General features: G+C 40.3%; 1 protein-coding gene across 1 annotated transcript; it reads right to left on the minus strand.

Moving 5' to 3' along the window:
- Positions 1-2,783: 2,783 nt before the first annotated feature.
- Positions 2,784-17,953, minus strand: tbx4 (T-box transcription factor 4; the record flags this gene model as incomplete). The annotated part of the gene is made up of 8 exons (XM_083886801.1): positions 2,784-3,430; positions 4,112-4,347; positions 4,496-4,584; positions 4,675-4,827; positions 8,681-8,828; positions 10,175-10,294; positions 17,465-17,559; positions 17,816-17,953. 8 exons carry the CDS (start codon positions 17,951-17,953, stop codon positions 2,784-2,786), a joined length of 1,626 nt encoding a protein of 541 aa, XP_083742927.1.
- Between the last annotated feature and the right edge of the window lie 938 nt (positions 17,954-18,891).

Here is an 18,891-nt window from a genome sequence, read left to right on the forward strand (position 1 = left end):
AAACAGCCACAAATAAAAAATAGAGCTATGAAATTGTTTATTTTTTAGGTGTCCAAAACCATCAGTATAATAAAATATATATATATTTTGACAAAATGGAAACTGTAACAATACATAAAAATATAAGGGATTACCCACTTATTAATCTTTTCACTGCAAGTTCACACTCTGTTAGACTATTACAAAACTATATTAGCTTCCCTGTCAAGGCTGTTTTGTATTTGCAGTCATAGAATGTTTTCCAAGTATAGTCATTTGAGAGTGGGATTTGCATGCAGCTCTTTTTTCTTTTTCTTTTTTAAACGCTACTAACTATGGCTGAGCAACAGTTGTTTTAAGCTCCCATCTGGTTCTGCCTCTGAGTGCACTGCTGTTCTCTTTAGAATATTGTTTGGAGCCAAGCTTTGACAACCAACCACATGCACAACTAGCAAAACAGAGTAAGTGTATACGGGGCTGTTCACATGCAGCAGTGTCTAAAAATGCTTGAAAAATGCCTGCAAGAAACCAAAGGTGTTTTTAACCGAGACGCTTGTGGGGATGTGCTTCTGTTGTGCCGTTGTTGTAAAGCAACCAAATCAAGGGAGCTGCTGAGATGATTGGAGTTGAATTACTTTACTTACTTACTTTACTGAATTAATTAATGCATTAAAACTAGGGAAACAAATTGGAGATTACCAGTGACTTGATTTAACCTGGTTCTATGTGCATCCTCTTCATCACCACCTGATTCAGGAGCTTGTGGATGATGGAGGCTCAAAGATTAATTCAGAGTGAACAAAGACCAGTTTGACCTACTTCTTTGGACCGAGGATCAAAAGATGCTGCATTCCAAAAGAGTGAAATATTTTCAACTCGGTGTGCCACAGATGTGCACAGAAAAACAAACGCATCGCACTGGATGTGTGTGGTGAACCTGGATCATTACTTCTGGTTGTGCAGGTGTGTTGAAAAGAATTCTCGCAAAAGACGCTGCATGTGAACAGACCAAAACACTGACATCTCATCCTGGCTGCTTTTATGGAGCTCTGTATGGGAGCTAGCTTTCTCACTCAAAGTATTAATATAAAATTCCTAGACTATGTACAATTGACTTGTTTTGTCCCAACATGTTCTGATATGAACATCTGAATACACTCCACTTTACTTGAAACATCATTATATAGTAATAAACATTTAATTTTGGCACATGAGAAGAATCGGGATTGTAAAGGTTATAAATACATTGGCTCTCAGATGAGAATGTGTCAAGGACTCAATTGTCACATAATCTAGTGAAAAGACAGAGACCAACAATCAGAGGACAATTCACATCAATCTGCCCAGGTTTTCAGGTCATAAACAAAACCACTGTAATTTAATGCAAATAAATTCGGCATAAACTGTATCATCCATTCATCCGTACCACTTGTTTTCTGAGGGTTTGTGAGCTGAAGCTTTGGTGCTAGAAATACTCACCAAATATAATGTGTTCAGTCTGTTAAGCCACATGAGGCAAATTATGATTCATACATTTGGGCTATACTTATAAATTATGATGGATTGAACCCACCTGTGATAACTATGTGGAAGTAGAATACAATACTATATTGTTGATATTTGCTATTTACGCATCAATCTTGTCACTCCACACATTGAAGCACTAAGCGTTGCGTAAGAGTAAGAAGGAAGTAATAGTAATAATAATAATCTACACCCAGCGGGAATATAGACTCAGAGTCTGGCCTATAAGACGTTAGGGCTTTTGAAATGCTAGTGTGGAGTGTGGTGTAGTGTGGCAGCAAGCAGGCAGCTTAAGTGTGGTCAGTGCTCTGACAACTTAAGTAGGCTGCCATGATCAAAAGGGTGTGTTTGATATATGTCGTTCCTCAGGTTGAATGCTTGAACTAGAGCTTAAACAATATACCTTTTTTTTTACCAATTATACCATTTATTTGAGCAAAATTTCCTGTAAACTACAATTCCCAGCTCTTCTGGGATTTTTCTTAATTGAACTACTGTATGTGAATGACATTTTCAGCCACTGGGCATGAAGGCAAAAGCCACAAATACAGAAGGAAAGTGTTGAGAGAGGGCCGGTGTTTTCATTTCTGTTGACAACATGAAACATAACGCACTAGAGAAAGCACTCAGAAAGCACACAGCTCCGCCAAGGCCACTCACTTCCCCACAGTTTCAGTACATGAACAGGGTGAGCCATGCACTGGTTACTACATCTCCAGAAGACTTCATCAAAACATTAAGTCATGTTGCTCACAAACAGACACAAACGTAGCAAAGATTTAACCTCCATGTCAGAGGTAAAAACATCAGCCTCATCCTTAGAACTCATTTTATTTCATGAAGTGATTAAACTTCACTGCTCATAACATATAAAAGCCCTGTATAAAAAGAATAGCTAATTTCCCCCCATATCTGTTTGTTTTTAAAACATATGTCATTATTGTTGTTTCAGGTTAGTTAGGTAAACCTGAGAATAAGTTGTTACTTGTTTGTGTAAACAAGATTAATGCTCCCTTTGTCACAATTGAAGGACTGATCATACCTATGCTTTGCATCTCAGTATGAAGGAGCAATTTTACTGTATGTGATCACAGACTTCTAGTACATAATGCTTCATATCTATAAGTGGACGTCAGCCACCGCCTTGCACATATTACTGCAGTTGTTTGAGAGTAATTCATGGTATAGCTTTGGCCACCAATCTGACTGCAGTGGAGCATAAACCTTGAATAATTTCACACTTGTACATTGGACAAAAATGTTTTTTCTAGTGGTCCATGTTAGCTCTCAGTCCAGTGAGTCCCTGCACTGCTCAGCCCCACTTGGTATTGGTAGGACGGATCCCGGATGGATATGGTACCTTGAGTAGGATAGGCTGAGAAATCTCTGTGAGGTCGAAGAGGTGAGCCTGGCTTCTTGTGGTACAGAGACGGATGGCTTGGCCTCTCTCTGGAACCAGGAACAGCTGGAGAACAAGAAGAAGAGGAGGAGGGCGGTATGATGGGCAGCTGCACTGAAGAGGAGTTGTAGACTCCCAAGTCAGCCTGTGACCTCTGCATTATGGACGGGGTGGGGTGTGGCACCATTGGTGTGACTGCAGCAGCGTTGGTGAAGTGAGCTGTAAAGGGCTGGTACGGAACGCCCTCGACGCTGTAGCGAGGGTAGGGCTGCATCGTAGCCCACATGTTGCAATTTACTGAAGGGGAGTTGGCTAAGTCGTCAGAGTCTCCTGCACCAGATCCAGACTCTGCGTCCATACTGCCATACATACAAGCCTCTCGAGAGGCGATCGCCTCTGTGCAGTATGGACGGGACAGCAGGGATGATTCGTAAGAAGGTGTTGGACGAAAATAATGCTCCTCTGAGCCCACAGATGACGAGTCCAGATACGGCCGCTTACAGCCAAGCTCCAGGTGTCGGGCATTATCTGCAAAGTTATATAATTAACTTCATTAGTTTTAAAGAGAACCATTAAAGGAAATTGCTCAATTGACCCATGGCTAAGCCCTCTCTTTACACACTGCACCTTATGTTAGCTTTAAAACTGCAAGATTCTGGATTAAAATGCAAGATCTGGTGACATTGTGGTGACAAATGTCATTGAAGTTGGTGTTTTTGCTTTGACTGCCAGTTCAGTGAGTTCAGTGAGATGCACTTCTTTGATGGGCTTTCATATAATTTATAGGTTAGGTTGTTAGCATGAAGCTTAAGTGGTCTTTGTTCCAAGAATTTTGCTGACACAATTTTTCAATTGCTAGGTGTTGGAGCTATTTAGCTGAGCGTCTTGCCATTCTAACAAGGTGCAGCTTGTTGATAGATGGCCTGAAACGTGACGATAGGTTTTATCCAAATAACTTGTATTTACCACTGCACATTGGTTGACTATTTTTCCATGTGGAACTTCATATATACCCACATCCATACAAACCCACAGAAAAGTGATGATCACCAATGATGGTTGGATGATTTCTATGGATGTCTTAGCTCAGATCGTACTGTGAAAGTGATACTTGATTGACTTGTCTGTGATTGGTACAGCTGTTTTAAAGGGCAGGGCTTAGCTATAGCTCAATTCTGTATGATTACTGAATAAAGACAAAGAAGATACCTCTGTGTTTGAAGCAGTGGTACAGAAGGCCGGGATCTCTGCTCTGAGTGAAGTGGTTTGCGATGGAATCTTGGGCGTCTGTGTTTGACATGGGAACTCCAGTATCATACTGATACGAGGACAGGACTTGAGGATGTCCCGTCAGAACTCCAGCTCCGAGTTTCCCTGCAAGGTGACTATGTGAGGAGATGAGCCTCTGACGAACCATGTTCTTTGAAATCACTGGAAAGTCTTTCCTTCAGCGCAGAGAAACACAACAGGGTCAACCATTTGTATCAACACTCTTTCAAGGAGACAAGATAGATTCTTATATTGAGACAAAAAATATTTTTTTTATACACAGTATTTTACGTTTACAAAAGACTCAGTTTCATATAAACATACCCTTGTAGTCTTGAAACACGCAGATCTCCCTCTTCACTACCACGGAATCCCTTGGCAAATGGATTGTTTTCTATTTTCAGCTGTGTAATCTATTAACATTGAATTACATTGAAGTACTTGTTGAATTAGAGAAATACTTTTACATTTAGATTCATCTGTGCATGAGTAGACGCCCGTACCTTGTGGTTTTGATACGAGGTTACAGAGATGAAGGCTGTCTCAGGAAAGACATGAGTACAGTAGGCAGTGTTCTTGGATCCAAAGGCGTTGTTCTCGTCGGCTTTGACTATGTGTAGTCGGGGCTGGTACTTGTGCATAGAGTTCAAGATGATCTATGAAAGAGTAGAGAGAGCAACATTTCATTTTTTTTAAGTTGTTGTAGCAACATTCACAACAGCCATAGTGGTGTAGTAGACAACAGTTAGGTCAGGTTACAGTTCCTGATTACCTACTTTAGACCTAATCAATTGAAAAATTACAAAATAAAACTCTAGAAAACATTAAAAATATTTAAAATACGTTAAAAAAAAATTGCAAGAAGTGAAAATTAATCTCCAGTGTTTGTCCACCCTCTACTGAAACAATGCACCTATTGGACACTATTAGTTGTCAATTGCACAGTGATCATAATCAACATAGTAGAAAGGGAACTTGGAGGGTTGCTGGATTGGGAGCTGGGTTACTCCTACACAAACTATCCAATCCTCATTGCTCATTGTTATTGGATATTTTAAATTCACCCCAGTCATGAACACTACATCCAGTGCACTCCTAGTGCTCGTTCCAAGCTCAGATAATGTCAGGAAGGGCATCTGGTTTCAAAATCTCTGCCAAGACAAGTGTGTGGATCTGTGGTGACCCTTAGACAGGGAGAAGCCGAAAGCAAAGAAATTAATTGGCTGGAGTACTATAACAAAGAATGAAATCTATTGTTTGAATATCAAATGCGTCACTTAATTGATAATAAATCTGGTATTGTCTTCATTGTCTGCACTTGTGTCTTTACATGATTTATCTGTTGTTCTTCATCTGCCTTCATATTTTGCCTCATATATCATCCTCACTTACTGTTTGATGCCTATTTAATTTATATATTACATTTGCAGAGCAGACCTTCAAACCAGCCTGATACTAAAACCATGATTAACGTTATTTTTGTGTTTTTTGTGTTTAGTTAGCTCATTAAGAGTAACACATATGCTTTGTTATATGCTTATACAACTTCCCATCCGTTAACAGCTTGATTCCATTTTAAATTAAGCTGCTCAAGTGCACTGTTGTTCATATCAGCTCACTGGTTCTCTGTATGTCTCATCTCCGTCACACCTGATGGGGAATCTGAGTGTTTGTGCGTCAATGTAGCAGGCAGCATGTGTTTGGGTTGTTTGGGTGGCTGCAGGTCGACTCACCACCACCGCTCACCACAGCCTAGTGCTGTGCCCATTGAAGCGTTAGCAACAATAGTGGGGTCATCACTAGTCCAGCTCTGTCAGGGCTGATGAATGTCAAGCTCTGCACCTCGGCTCCCCTCCTCTCTGAGCAGACAGTCTCATGAGGAGCCTTCTCCTCCTCCAGGAGGCTCTCGACGAGAGGCGAAGGTTGAGGAGGGCACAGCGAGGAATAAGCTCAGGTTGAACGCTGAACGGCGGCGCGCTCACATGCTTCTGTTGCTGAGGCAGGCTGGAGACAGAGATAAGCTATTGGTTGGTTCTCCAGAGTCTCTCTGTTGACCTTTGTCTGCTCTGCTGTCTGATACTGGAGACTCTTGGATCACTGTCTGAAGGCAGCCATCGTGGAATCCTTCCTTAAAGAAAATACTCTTTTATCTCCCTTGATATAAAATAATTCAGAGACGATCATTTTACTTTGACTGATGTGCTTGAAATGAGTTCTAGAGAGGACAATAAGAATTATTTATAAGCACTGACTGCACAGAACAACACAAACCTGATCGCCAGACAATAACGTCAACATTGGATCGTTCCCAGATTACGTCGTCCAGTGCCAGCATTTGAAGCCGATTTCTCTCTGCTTCATGGTTTATTTTAGGGAATAATTGCTGTTACTGAAAATAAGATACTGCTGCAGGATGAAGCTCTAAACTTTTGACCACAGAAGATAAAATGAAGTACGGCTAAAAGTCTGAACTGCAGGTGACCACCAGCTGTAAACAGCATTTCGTTTTATTGCTGATGCTGGCAGCGTTCACTGTCAAGAGGGGACTGTGGTTTGTGTGGGTTTGGCATGATATTGAGAAGAAACAATCATTACTACTTGATGAATTCATCAGAGATAGACTGATTAATCGGTTGGTAGCGGAATATCACCCTTCCCTTCTCTACTTAGTATGTTGGAAAACCTTTGCGGCCTTCATTTAGCATCAGAACTCTGAAGATGTTTAGATTGTTGTGTGAGGGAAAAACTGTGACTCATACAATCAGATGATTACATTTTTATATTTTATCTTCAATTTCTGCCAAACAATAATAATAACTTCACCTAAATTTTACACACTGGGCATTTAATTATCTGCATTGGTCAATTGCGTCACTTTCTTCCAAATATGTGATAACCTGTTTCATGTGTTTTGAATCCAAAATAATAATAATAATATAATAATCATAATATATTTTATTGATAAGATATATCACAGTATACTGCACGACAGAATAACTTAATTCTATAGTAAATTCTAAGTTAATTACACTATATTTTATCAGATGTATAGAAAAAACAGAAACTCAGTCAAAGTAACTGACCATGTAAAAATGAATGAATGAATGAATATATAATTTTGGTTGACCTCTAAATTAAAAAACTACCCTGATAAGGAAAAGGTCTCTAGAAATGTAGACCTTGTTCTACAGTGTGAGGAGTACTGAGTGAACTCTGTAGACCACAGATTTACATCGTCTCCCGATGACACACAATTCTATTTTAAAAGTTAATAATAACCGAAATTCCAAACAACCGTGTGCACTGTCAAACACTCGGCAGTATGAGCTCAGAAGACGATGCATAAATTAGTCGGTCATACATATTCTGTAATGAGCATAATTAGTAGTGAATGGAGGGTTCCTTCAGTCTCCTTTGAGAGACTCTGACCTTCCACACACCTCCTGGTCTGGGCGTCATCTGGGCTCCGCTTGGCCTCTGTAGTTGCTGTGTCCTCATTACTCGCCCTTATCACTGACCAGGCACTCAACTCAACCTGACAGCCGGCCCCGCCACTGATCTGAGAGGTTATGAACCTAATGAGCCCGCCCATTGATGGGATGGCTTCAGACAAGTTATCCCTGAGTCTCCGTGGGGAGTGCTGCCACAGTCACACTCTTCACCTCCCTCTGCCTCTGCTGTCTGTCCCTCCATCCTCTACTATTTACTCCTTCTCTTTCTCCCATTCGTCTTTAAGGAATCTGCCCATAAAAACAGTTGTGATTATTTTTCCTCTTATTTATGTCTCACATGAGCTGTTTATTTTACAGATACTTTGTCCAAAATCATATATGAGATTGTAAAGGTAAAATCCAGTTTGGTTGGTGGATTGGTTAGGTAAATAGTAATGGTCTCCATTTATTTTGCACTTTTCTAGTCTTGATGACCACAAATCAAAGCTGCTTTATATTCTAGTTTTGCCATTCACCCATTCATCAATGTACGGCACATTTTCTATCACACATTTTTCATCACACTGCCGGCAGAAGCAACATGGGGGATAAGGGTCACGCAAGGACACATCGGAATGTAAACTAGCGTAGCTGGGAATCAAACCCACAACCTTCTAGTCGAACGGTAACTCACTCTCCCACTGACCCACCCTCACCCAGGCAAGATGTAATACCCATATCACTATTTCCTTTATCAAATATCAATTTTATTCATCACTGACTGGATTGTTGAGCTGCACTTTCATAAGTGACAGATGACATGTGTCAGCTGGAGAGCTCCACTGATTTATTGCATGTATAATCTGACTCTCTTTCCTTTTTGCGAGGTTATTATTGAATTATAGATCAATAACAAACAAAACTGCCTACTATATCTTTCATTCAGCCACTTGAAATGAAACATGAAATGATTGACAACTGTTGCTCGGCTCTCAGCTTTTACAGAGCGAGGTGAGTCAAATGCAAACATACTGTAATCGACTAGAATGATGTAATTGTGTAGAGATCAGATACTCACATGTCCAAAAGGGTCCAGGTGGTTGTTTGTGAGCTTGAGTTTCTGAAACGACACCAGCTGCCTCATCCAGTGAGCTCCTGTGGCAGGCGAGTCTGGGTGAACGTAGAGTCTCCCTGGCATCGCTGGTTCTGCCTTTCCAGCCACCATCCTAAAAACAAGCATGAGATACATTCAATTAAAGATAGAAGAACAAAATAACATTTGTGTTTTTCTTCAAAATTCACAACGATGACTACCCTGTTGATTTTAAGGGAGAGTCCAAGTCAAAGTATAAAAGTCCTTATACGTCCTAATACATGATCTTTAATGTGAAACAAACAATTTGAATCGTTTGTATTTGTATAGGTAACGGCTTTAAGGAGCCAGTGGTTCCTCATGTCAGTCTCCTTTACCATAACTTTGTTGATGATGGGATTACAAAGACTCTGCTCTCAGCCCTCACTGAAATTGAGAACTGCAGCCTCTGCTAAAACATCATGACTAACAAGTGTTGCTGAGGAACAGCAGAGCAGAGCCAGCGACTGCAGGCCGCGTCACAAGATCAAAAACTCAGAAATCTTTTTCTGGCAAAACTTTTACAATTTAGGTCAAGTGTGTTTTGGTTTCTTTTTTTCCTTTGCAAGAGGAAATGCGAAACTTGATTCCTCTCGTTTTCTATTATGTTCTCATGTTTGTATTGGTATGTGTTTGATATCTTAATATGTTGATGCTCTGAGGAGTCCAATTCATGATTTGTTTACTTAGCATTTTCTCTGTTGAATATGATCTGTCATGTGACTTGGACTGTCTGCACTCTTCGTGTGACTGTCATTCAGATCACATGACCACTAGGTATTAAACAGTCGTTTTTTAATGTTTTTTTGTTTTGGTTTTTTTACTTTATTTATCCAGTAAATATCCATTGAGATCTGTCCATCTAATTTATGTCCTGGCCTGGTCGTAAAATACACTTTCTTATATGGATTAAAACAATTTTGGCATTACTTTGTTAAAACTGTAAAATAATAAAACATTAAAAAACAATAGTCCTTCACAGCTAGATGTTACAGATGCAACTAGTGACTAAAAACTCAGACAATTTTCTTCTGAAAGGGAATCAAAGCCCCCAACGTCAAACAGACCTGTAGGTCATTCCAAGACCATGGACCGAAGTAGGATAGGGTTTTCTTTCCTGACTGTGTCCTCACTGTCGGCACCTTAAGTCTGAGCCAGCTGCTGGCTACAGTGAGGAGTGGTATTTTGCATGTGTGAAATTTGATACATGACAACATTTACTTCATATTTACTTCATACTGACTTTAACTGATAAAGAAACGATGGATGACATGGCTTTAATATTAGTCACAAGCAAATTGTCATATCAGTTCAAGTAAGGCTGTTTTTGTTTCTGTTATTTATTTTTTTATAGTGTCTTGCTTTAAAACAGTTTTTTTTAATCATATTTTAATTTTTTTATTATCATTGGGGAAGCCCTCAGCCACTTTACAAACTTACCATTTATTATCACAGAACTTGTAGCGGTGGTCGTCAGCAGGGATGATGTCACTGAGTAGGATGTACTTGGTTTTGGGGTTCATCCCAGTCACTTTAACCTTGTAGCTTGGAAACATCCTCCTGTTAAAAGGATTGAAGTTGTTAGATCATAGAATCATTGAAAATATCTATTCATGCAACATGCATATTTACATTTTAAATGTAAAAAAAAGAAGCTGGAATTAAGTCAGTGAAATCTGTTACAAACACAAAATGAACCATATGAAAACCATTCGAAACAAAACATCCATAACTCTGATTAAAACAGAGAGGTATAAACAAAAAACGTACACTTCCTTTCCTGTCATTTTCAAAATAAAGGTCTGGCTGTGTTTCACTTGTTTGCTCTGTATTTGCAGTATTGTCTCATCATATCTCACTATTAGACTCCTGGTTAAAAACACAACATTCTGAGGCAACTTTTTCTGTTTTTGAGGCGCTCATCTTAGCTCCGCCTCTGTCCTCATCACATCACAACTGCTAAAATCATGATGTAGATCCGTCAGTCGAGCTGTCAGCTTGAGCTAACCCATGCGCCTGTCACGGGCTGGATAAAAACTGTTTGCGGGTTTTGATCTGGCCTCTGGGCCACATGTTGCCCATGTGTGTTCTACATTATGGTTAGTTTCATTTGTGAGGTGTTGCCTTTTTATTTGCGAACGTTTTCTACAAAGATCATGGTAGTAATCGAGACAGCTGTGTGTGTGTGTGTGTGTATCATGTAGCATCGTCACAGGCAGTGTTGGTGAAGATCAGATTATCTCATTGACTGCAGGTCACTGATGTTCTTAAGAGAGTGAGATGAGCATGGTGCCGTGAAGATGATAGGACTGGGAGAAGAGCAGGGTCAGAAGCTGTCCTTTAACTGCACGACTTGTTTTTTTGCATGTTACATAGTTGGACTTGTTACCACAGCTGTTATTGTTGGTGTCCCTAATGTCACAATCTTAACGCCTTTCCTGGTAATCATTGTACTCCGTGCGTGCATTCATTTGGTGAAAAGTCTAAAATCCTCTTATTCGGAGGACTCCAAAAATATAATATTAAAATGCCCTGAGACAAAGAGTAAAGGCAATAATAACACACAGAGGAGCTACTTTTCCTGACCTCAGCTGGGAAACCAAAAACAGTTTCATCCCTTCGGCACTAAAGCAAATTTCACAAAGGCCTCTGTGCCTCCTATTAAAGCCCTAAGTGGTTTTTAATGGCGCCTGAGACTGGACAACAGTTTAGACATCGGGCTTTGCTCAAGAGGCTCCGGTCAGAAAGGCCTGCAGTTTATGTGTGCGTGCTGCCCAGTGCAGTTTGTTAAATAGTTGGCGCACACGCTTGTGTAAAGTCTACATGTTTTATTCAGAGGGAGCCATGGCATCAAAACACCTACAGTATAGCCGTGCTCGCTGTTTTGTGTCAGTGCCAGTCTTCAAAAAGGCTCACGGTGCTTACACCATGTGATCATGTTACAGTAAATACTCTTTCACATAAGAGAGGTAGAGAGAGGGTAGGGATTGAGGGCAGGTAATTTAAATCTCTCGCTCAGGCTTCAAATCCAATCATTAGGAGAGATCAGTCCCGGTATCATGCTCACTGAAAGATGGGTTAATCCTAGAGGAACATTTGAAACAGACCTCTGCTCATCTCTGGCTCCTCTCACACCGTACACACAGAGCAGATGGAAGCCTGTGTCAACACATGTGGCCTTCTGAGTTGTATAAAGTGACTGTAACTGCCCAGTGAAGGGCTCTGCTGCTGCTCGCTCTTCAGATGCATGTGTCTCGCCGCAGAGAGCAAACCGAAGCGCTGGAATCTCAGACGCGTATGGATGTTGTTGAGTCACAACGTGCCTCAGTTCTGTAGATAATATACAAACTTAGCTCGGGTCCAACAATAACAAATGTTCTGAGGATCTCGGCGCGCTTCAAACACGGTTGGCGAACGGCCCGTGACAAATGCAGCCTTTAGAGACACTCGACAAAGAAGCCGACTCATGCAGAGAGAAATGATACACTTCACAACTATGGCTGCTGGAGAACTGGATGCTGTAAGATTGTATTGCACAAAAACAGCACAATCTTAAAGAGCTGGCCTCACCTAATTGTTTTATTTTAGCTTTGAATAACTACATGTTTTAATATTTTTTATGGCTGAATGCTGGAAATTGTTCTGTTGTATATTTTGATATTTCATCCTTCAGTATTTCACCTTCCTTTTAGATAAATCATTTATGAATATGATGACGCCTTATCGCTCTACATTTCTTTTACTGTGACTTGTTGTTATGTCTGTCTGAAACCCTGTTAAACATGCCGGTGCCTGTCTTGGCCAGGAACTTCTTGTAAGAGATACTTTTAATCTCAGTAAAGCTTAAATAAAGATTATAACGCACGCACACATATTTACATGTGTGTATTTACATGAACGCATTATACTTTAGGTATGTACGCATGCATATACACATATGGTGATGTCACTGAGGGTGTTTGTATAATATCTGTGTGTGTGTGTGTACCTGGTATTCCTTATGTTGTGGGGACCTAAATCTGTTTACACAGAAACATTATTGGGACTTGTCTTCTTTATGAGGACAAAATCAAGTCCCTATAAAATAAATGAATACATATTAAGGTGAAGACATTTTTTTAAAGTTATGGTTAAGGTCAGGTTCAGGGTTAGGACACGAGTAATTATGGTTAAGGTTAAAGTAAGTCTACGGGAAATTAATGTAAGTCGATGTTCTTTGAAGTCATGGAAACTATTGTATACTTGTTTGTGTTACCTCTTTTGAACATGTTCTGTCATAAACACTGACCCGATCAGGACCAGTAGTCTGGTTCTAATGAGCCAGATCACCATTTCTAAGGAGCCGGTTAAGTTCAGGGCTAAGATTTGAATGATGGTTAGGTTCAGGTTATAGTTAGGTATAGAGAAAATTAGAAGTCAGTGCACGTGTCCTAAGAGGAATAGCTGCACAGACTTACGTGTGTGTGTTTCTGTGCCAGCTGTTTCTCTTAACATTCCCACATGTTCTGTCCCTGCAGTGATCCATTTCCTCTCTGGGAATCTCCAGTACCACAGTGAGATCAAACACCACGCTGGGGGATGATGAAGCGCTACAACCTAGCATAGTCAGCCTATTGTGGGCGCCAAGTTTCTCTTATCAAGCGGCCGCTGCTCTCTTGACGGGCTGTGTACAATGAGGCAGAGTGAGGGAAGAGCTTCACAGGGTGCTTAGATAAAGGCAGGATTACGCCTGGACAATGACACTCACAATAACTGGGCTCAGCTGTAGGTGCCGCATGGGAGTGGACTGAGCCGGTTTCTGCTCAGAGTGTTGGGGAAATATGAGCTGCTTTGGTTGACAGTGTGGTTGTTCTGTGTCTATATCACCTCTGACATCACATCTGCTCTGCTGACCCTCCTCACATGTCACAGCAGATTTCCCTTTTATCCCGTCTGCTCTTCTAATCCATATTCATGTATGTATTTGTGTCTGTCTTTGTGTTAGCACTGTCCAAAAATGACATGTTAATTGTTGGGACTTAGTTAAAATATTCAATGTGTTCGTGCAATAAACACAGCTGTGCTGTTTACTTCTGTGGCAGCTGACCATTGGCTTTATATAAAAGTTGATGGTGCTCTTCCAGTCACCAACAACTATGAACCTATTGTATAATACCAGCTGTCAATCACACTGGTCACCGCTTTATTCTCAATTTTCCTCTACATGGGAATAATAATTTCGAAAGTCAAATAATTACTGCTATTATAAGAGATTAGAACAGAGAAGTCGGCTTATTTTCCCATAGACTTCCTTCCAGTTTCTTTTTTCTCCCAGCAATATCACTCCCCTGGTGGCTATTTAATAAATGACTTGATTAATGCCACCACACCATTCAAAAAGAAGAAGAAACCATGGTGTACCTCCACAGTGACCACTGTATTACAAAAGGATAAATAACACAACAATTGAGAAAGAAGCTAATTACAACATTGACCAAATTAGCACTGGAGAGGAACATACATTGTTCAAGTTGCATTGGGAAACAGTGTATACTGTTTCCATTATGGTATAGTTCAGTTTGGAATAGTAAAGCCCTGGGTCAGACTGGGTCACAGCGTTTCAACTGACGACTTGGTAGGCGGCATGTGTGGCGTCATATCTGTGTATTTAGAAAGTGATATTTTTCTGATGCCCAATCGGCTGACTGTTGTGGGTGGAGTTGGTCTCGCTGCACCCTGGACTTACAGTATTATTTTGGTACCCTAAGGGAAGCAGGTGGGGCCAGTTATTTTCACTCCACTCCACTAATTATGAGTACAGAAGAAGAGTGACAGAGGTCCAGTGTGTAAGACTTAGTGACATCCAATGGTGAGACTGCAAAGTGCAATAAACAGAGGCTTCCTCTACTCACCTCTCCTCTTCCCTAGAGTATCAAGCATCTACGGTGGCCTTTTTCTACCAGAAATGTTGTAAACACTTTCACTATTCTCTCTCTCTGCCATTCTTTCTATTTGTCTTCTTTTACTTGTATGTATTGGGTTTATGTGGGCAAAGCCAGTTTCCACTTCAAAATGCACAATATGGCTCCAATCACAAAATACTCCAACTTCTCCGAAACAAATCCCACTTGCACAAACCTTAGGGCAGCACTGAAAACACCACAAAACCACTGTGACTATGGCCGTGTGCAGCTCTAACTGACAGTCACTTTATCATGTAATGTTTACAAATGACTCACATAACACTTAACATTTTGACATGGCTCCCTCTCACAGTCTTTCCCCCGCTCTTTTAACTCAGCCACCTGCAGATCCACTCTGCCTCTGGAGTCTGGCTGCTCCATTTTCACACTTTCCCACTGACATTCGACTTTTCTCAGTGAAATGTTCACATTTCACCCAAGGGTCAAATTGCCAGGTGTGAAACTACATCCTTATTTTACAGTATTATTCAAACATGTACTCTCAGGTGCTGGGACCCACCTTTGACAGGTTATAAAAATATGATGTAGGTTCCAACATACACTGAGAAAATGCACACATTGTTGCTGTTTCTTGCTTTTTTTTATATAATCAAAGCTTCTTAAATGTGAATTTTCTGTTTTCTTTGCTCCATGTAACAAAGAAAACGTCATCATTTCCAGGTTTCGGAAACACTGATCAACATTTTGGCCCAAACAATTAATCGAGATAATAATCAACAGATCTAGTTAAGTGCAGCCCTAATATATATTTAACCATACACAACTATGCTGTAAACTTTATGACACTTTCAAATTAATAATGAATCGATCGGAATAATTTGTGTTTAATTATTAATCATCTGACTCCTGCTTGTAATTACACTATAAGGAAGCAGTATGATTATTGATGATGATGATTGTATGTTTTCGTCTGATTGTCACGTTAGTGGACAATCACTGGACATGTTTTTACTGACGAGTACCAGATTTAAACGCAACTGTCTGAACACACTTTACTTCTTTTCACCATTACCAAATGTCCTTTTGCATGATAACAAGGTGAGCAGCTCCACACGCACTATTCATAACATCCATAAATAATCCCGTCTGGATTGATTTCACGTACAGTTTTATTTTGAAGCCAGCTTTGGTGACGTCCGCTGCTGCGGAGCGACTGTAGGTGAAAGCACACAGGACACAGGTTCCCAGCACAGCTGCACAGCTCCACCACTGCCTTCAAAGGGCTTTAAGGATTGAGAGCCCACTTTATCAGCTGGACAAGGGAAAGCCCATCTCTCACAGTTATGCAGCATAAAAGAAAAAAAAAATGTGGTGACCTTCTAAATTTTCTGACTAGAAAAAAATCCCATGAGGAAAGAGAGGCGGAGGTCGATTTGCGAGTGTACTCATTCTCTGGTTAATGTCTGAAGGCCTCACTATCTAATCCTCAGGTCGCATTAAATCCAAGCAGCCAGGCAGTCATTTGTGTTTTCAATTATGTAGTCACTCCTGAAGGAACGCTCCATCTCTTCCTGAGAGACAAACTTAGAACTGCGATATGTTACTATGATACTTGGTGTCCATAATTAAAACCATTACTTACATTTCTTGACTATAGTAAGTACTAACTTTTTGACATTTTTAAACTGTACATCTATAAATCCACTGTCCACTGTATATTAAAAAAAATGTATATATGTATAGATAGAACATTCTATGAGGTCCAGGTGCATAACAAGGCCTTTTTAAAGTAAAAATTATGTACTTTTAAAACAAACAAACAAATAAAAGTACACATGTTTTTAGTTAAACTTTAAACCTTCTGTGGTTGATTTGAAGACACTTGTAAATTTCGAAAGTTAACAGCTAATGTAGTTTAACATGACAGGTCACATCGTTCTGTGGGGAAACGAAACAAACAAAGACGTCAGACATTCTGTTCAAAGCTCTGATCTCATTCTCCTGCTGCTCATGTGCATTTGTATGTGTGTGTGTGTGTGCGTGCGTGCTGCTTATCAGGCTGAGGAGTTGGAGGTGTGTAGCTCCTCACGTAACAGCTCACTGTGGCTGCTCCTGACTGCTCCGTTACTCCCTGACATATTTCAAACTGTCCGCCAAAATGGCCGTTGTCTCATTTTTGGAGTTGGTATTCTTGATGAACGATTGCCGTGTATGTGCAAGGTCACTGACAAACATCACATTTTCTTTCTTCTTCATCATAAAAGTCAGCTCGCGCTGCACCGGATTCGTGCTCTTCCAGTGGAGCTGCTGCAAATGCTTGGTTTGCATTCGCCAACAGCCGCTAAAGCCACACTGTGCTGCTTTTATCAGTCGGCAGTAGACTCAGTCAATGCGTATATATTTGAATCAAAATCTTTACGTTTAGCATCTGACGTAGATGATCTGAATTCTTCTTCCTTCACTGATTATTAAGGAAAGTTACAACAGTGGCATTAAGAGGTCATGGCATTAGTTTAATTCGCTTATTTTATTTTTATTTACAGATTACTGTAAAAAGTATTGTTTGGAGGATATATATATGAAACACAACAACATTCAAATTTGAATAAAGATAAATAATAAGGGGACAAAATGCATGGAACACACTTCCCGCTCACATTGTTAAAACACCCAAAAACAGCTCTAAAGAACACCTATACGGCTGAAGTATTATAGAGCTTATAATGTCACGGTCTTTTTTGGGTCTTTCTGTGTGCCTCAATATCAGTGAATGCAGATTCTACTACAGTGCAGATGAATAACGTGTGTTTCGTGCTGCTGTACCAACCTGCCTGCTTTAGTAATGATCATCTCTGTGCCGGCCTCGTGGAACTTCTTCCACAGCTCCCTCTCGTGAAGGACGACCTTGATGCTCTCGATCTTCTGCGAGAGAAACGGTCGAGAGCGGAAATCAATTTGCAACACAAAACAAAACTGTGTCAAGAGAGAGTTTCCTGTCCAAGATGTACACACACATGCATATAGCAGCTTTAAAATCGTTCCTTTGATGTGTCTCAAAATTAGTGACTTTTACAGTTTGATTGATCTGTATTTTAAAACTCTAAAATAGTCATTGGTCTGCAGGGTGCATTTATAAGAAGCATCTGTCTCTCTCTCTTTATGAAATCCCCATGTGTACCTGCTCAGGCTCATTGGAGCTGGGAATGGCGGAGGCTGAGGACGGGCCCAGTCGTGGCCGGTCTGCGAGGTGATCCGTCTCCACGCTGGTCTGGCTCGTACATTCATCCGTCACAGCTGAAGCCTTCTCTTGCAGCATCTCTGCAGGATTAGACACATACTCAGCTGTCAGAGGCATCAGCGAGCTGCTCTGACAGCACAGAGAAATGTCCGCCGTACATCAGGGCTGTCATGTGACACTTCTCAGACAGAACACAGACTCTCCTCTCCAGAGAATATAACGATGTGGATCCAATACGAGCGCGATAACTGTGGAAATGCACTGGTTAACTCGCTGCCATCACAGTCCACTCAAACACTCAAACATACACATTCTACACCAGCCGTGTGCTGGCATCACTAATGTTGCCTTGAGACATGATTAATATGTGCTTACAGTACCTGCACTAATGATTATTACTGATTCGCTGCACAATTATATTTTCCTATTTGACTAAAAAAAAAATGTCTACACTTAATCACAGTCCCATTGGCTTTACAGCCTCAACTCTATGAAAAATAATACAATCTTTATTAATATTTCATACACCATAGGATGAAGCAATATGGCTAAGGGTTATCATGATAAAAACAACTTTTCAAATCAGTCGCTATTATTGATTGTCATGATAAATATGAGAATTAAAGTATTAATTAAAGATTTTATTTTATTTTCAAGTGGTTTTTGCTTTAAATGTCAAGTTAAGAGTAAAAGTAAGTAGTTATTTGTGCTTTTGAACTTCTTTACAGACAACAAACTAATACATTAAAGGTCAAATCTAAACATTTCACACATCTGAGGTAACCCTAACCCTAATCTCAAAGTGTGTTTGTGCGGTGGATAAATACAATACTGTTTGTTAGTAAAAATAATAGAATCCACCTTCATACATTATATCAGCAGGGCTACACACACACACACACACACACACACACACACACACACACACACACACACACACACACACACACACACACACACACACACACACACACACACACACACACACACACACCTTCATTGTAGGGATGGAAGGA

The sequence above is a fragment of the Microchirus variegatus genome (genome assembly GCF_963457635.1).
Source record: "Microchirus variegatus genome assembly, chromosome: 3".
In the NCBI taxonomy this organism is placed as follows: domain Eukaryota; kingdom Metazoa; phylum Chordata; class Actinopteri; order Pleuronectiformes; family Soleidae; genus Microchirus; species Microchirus variegatus.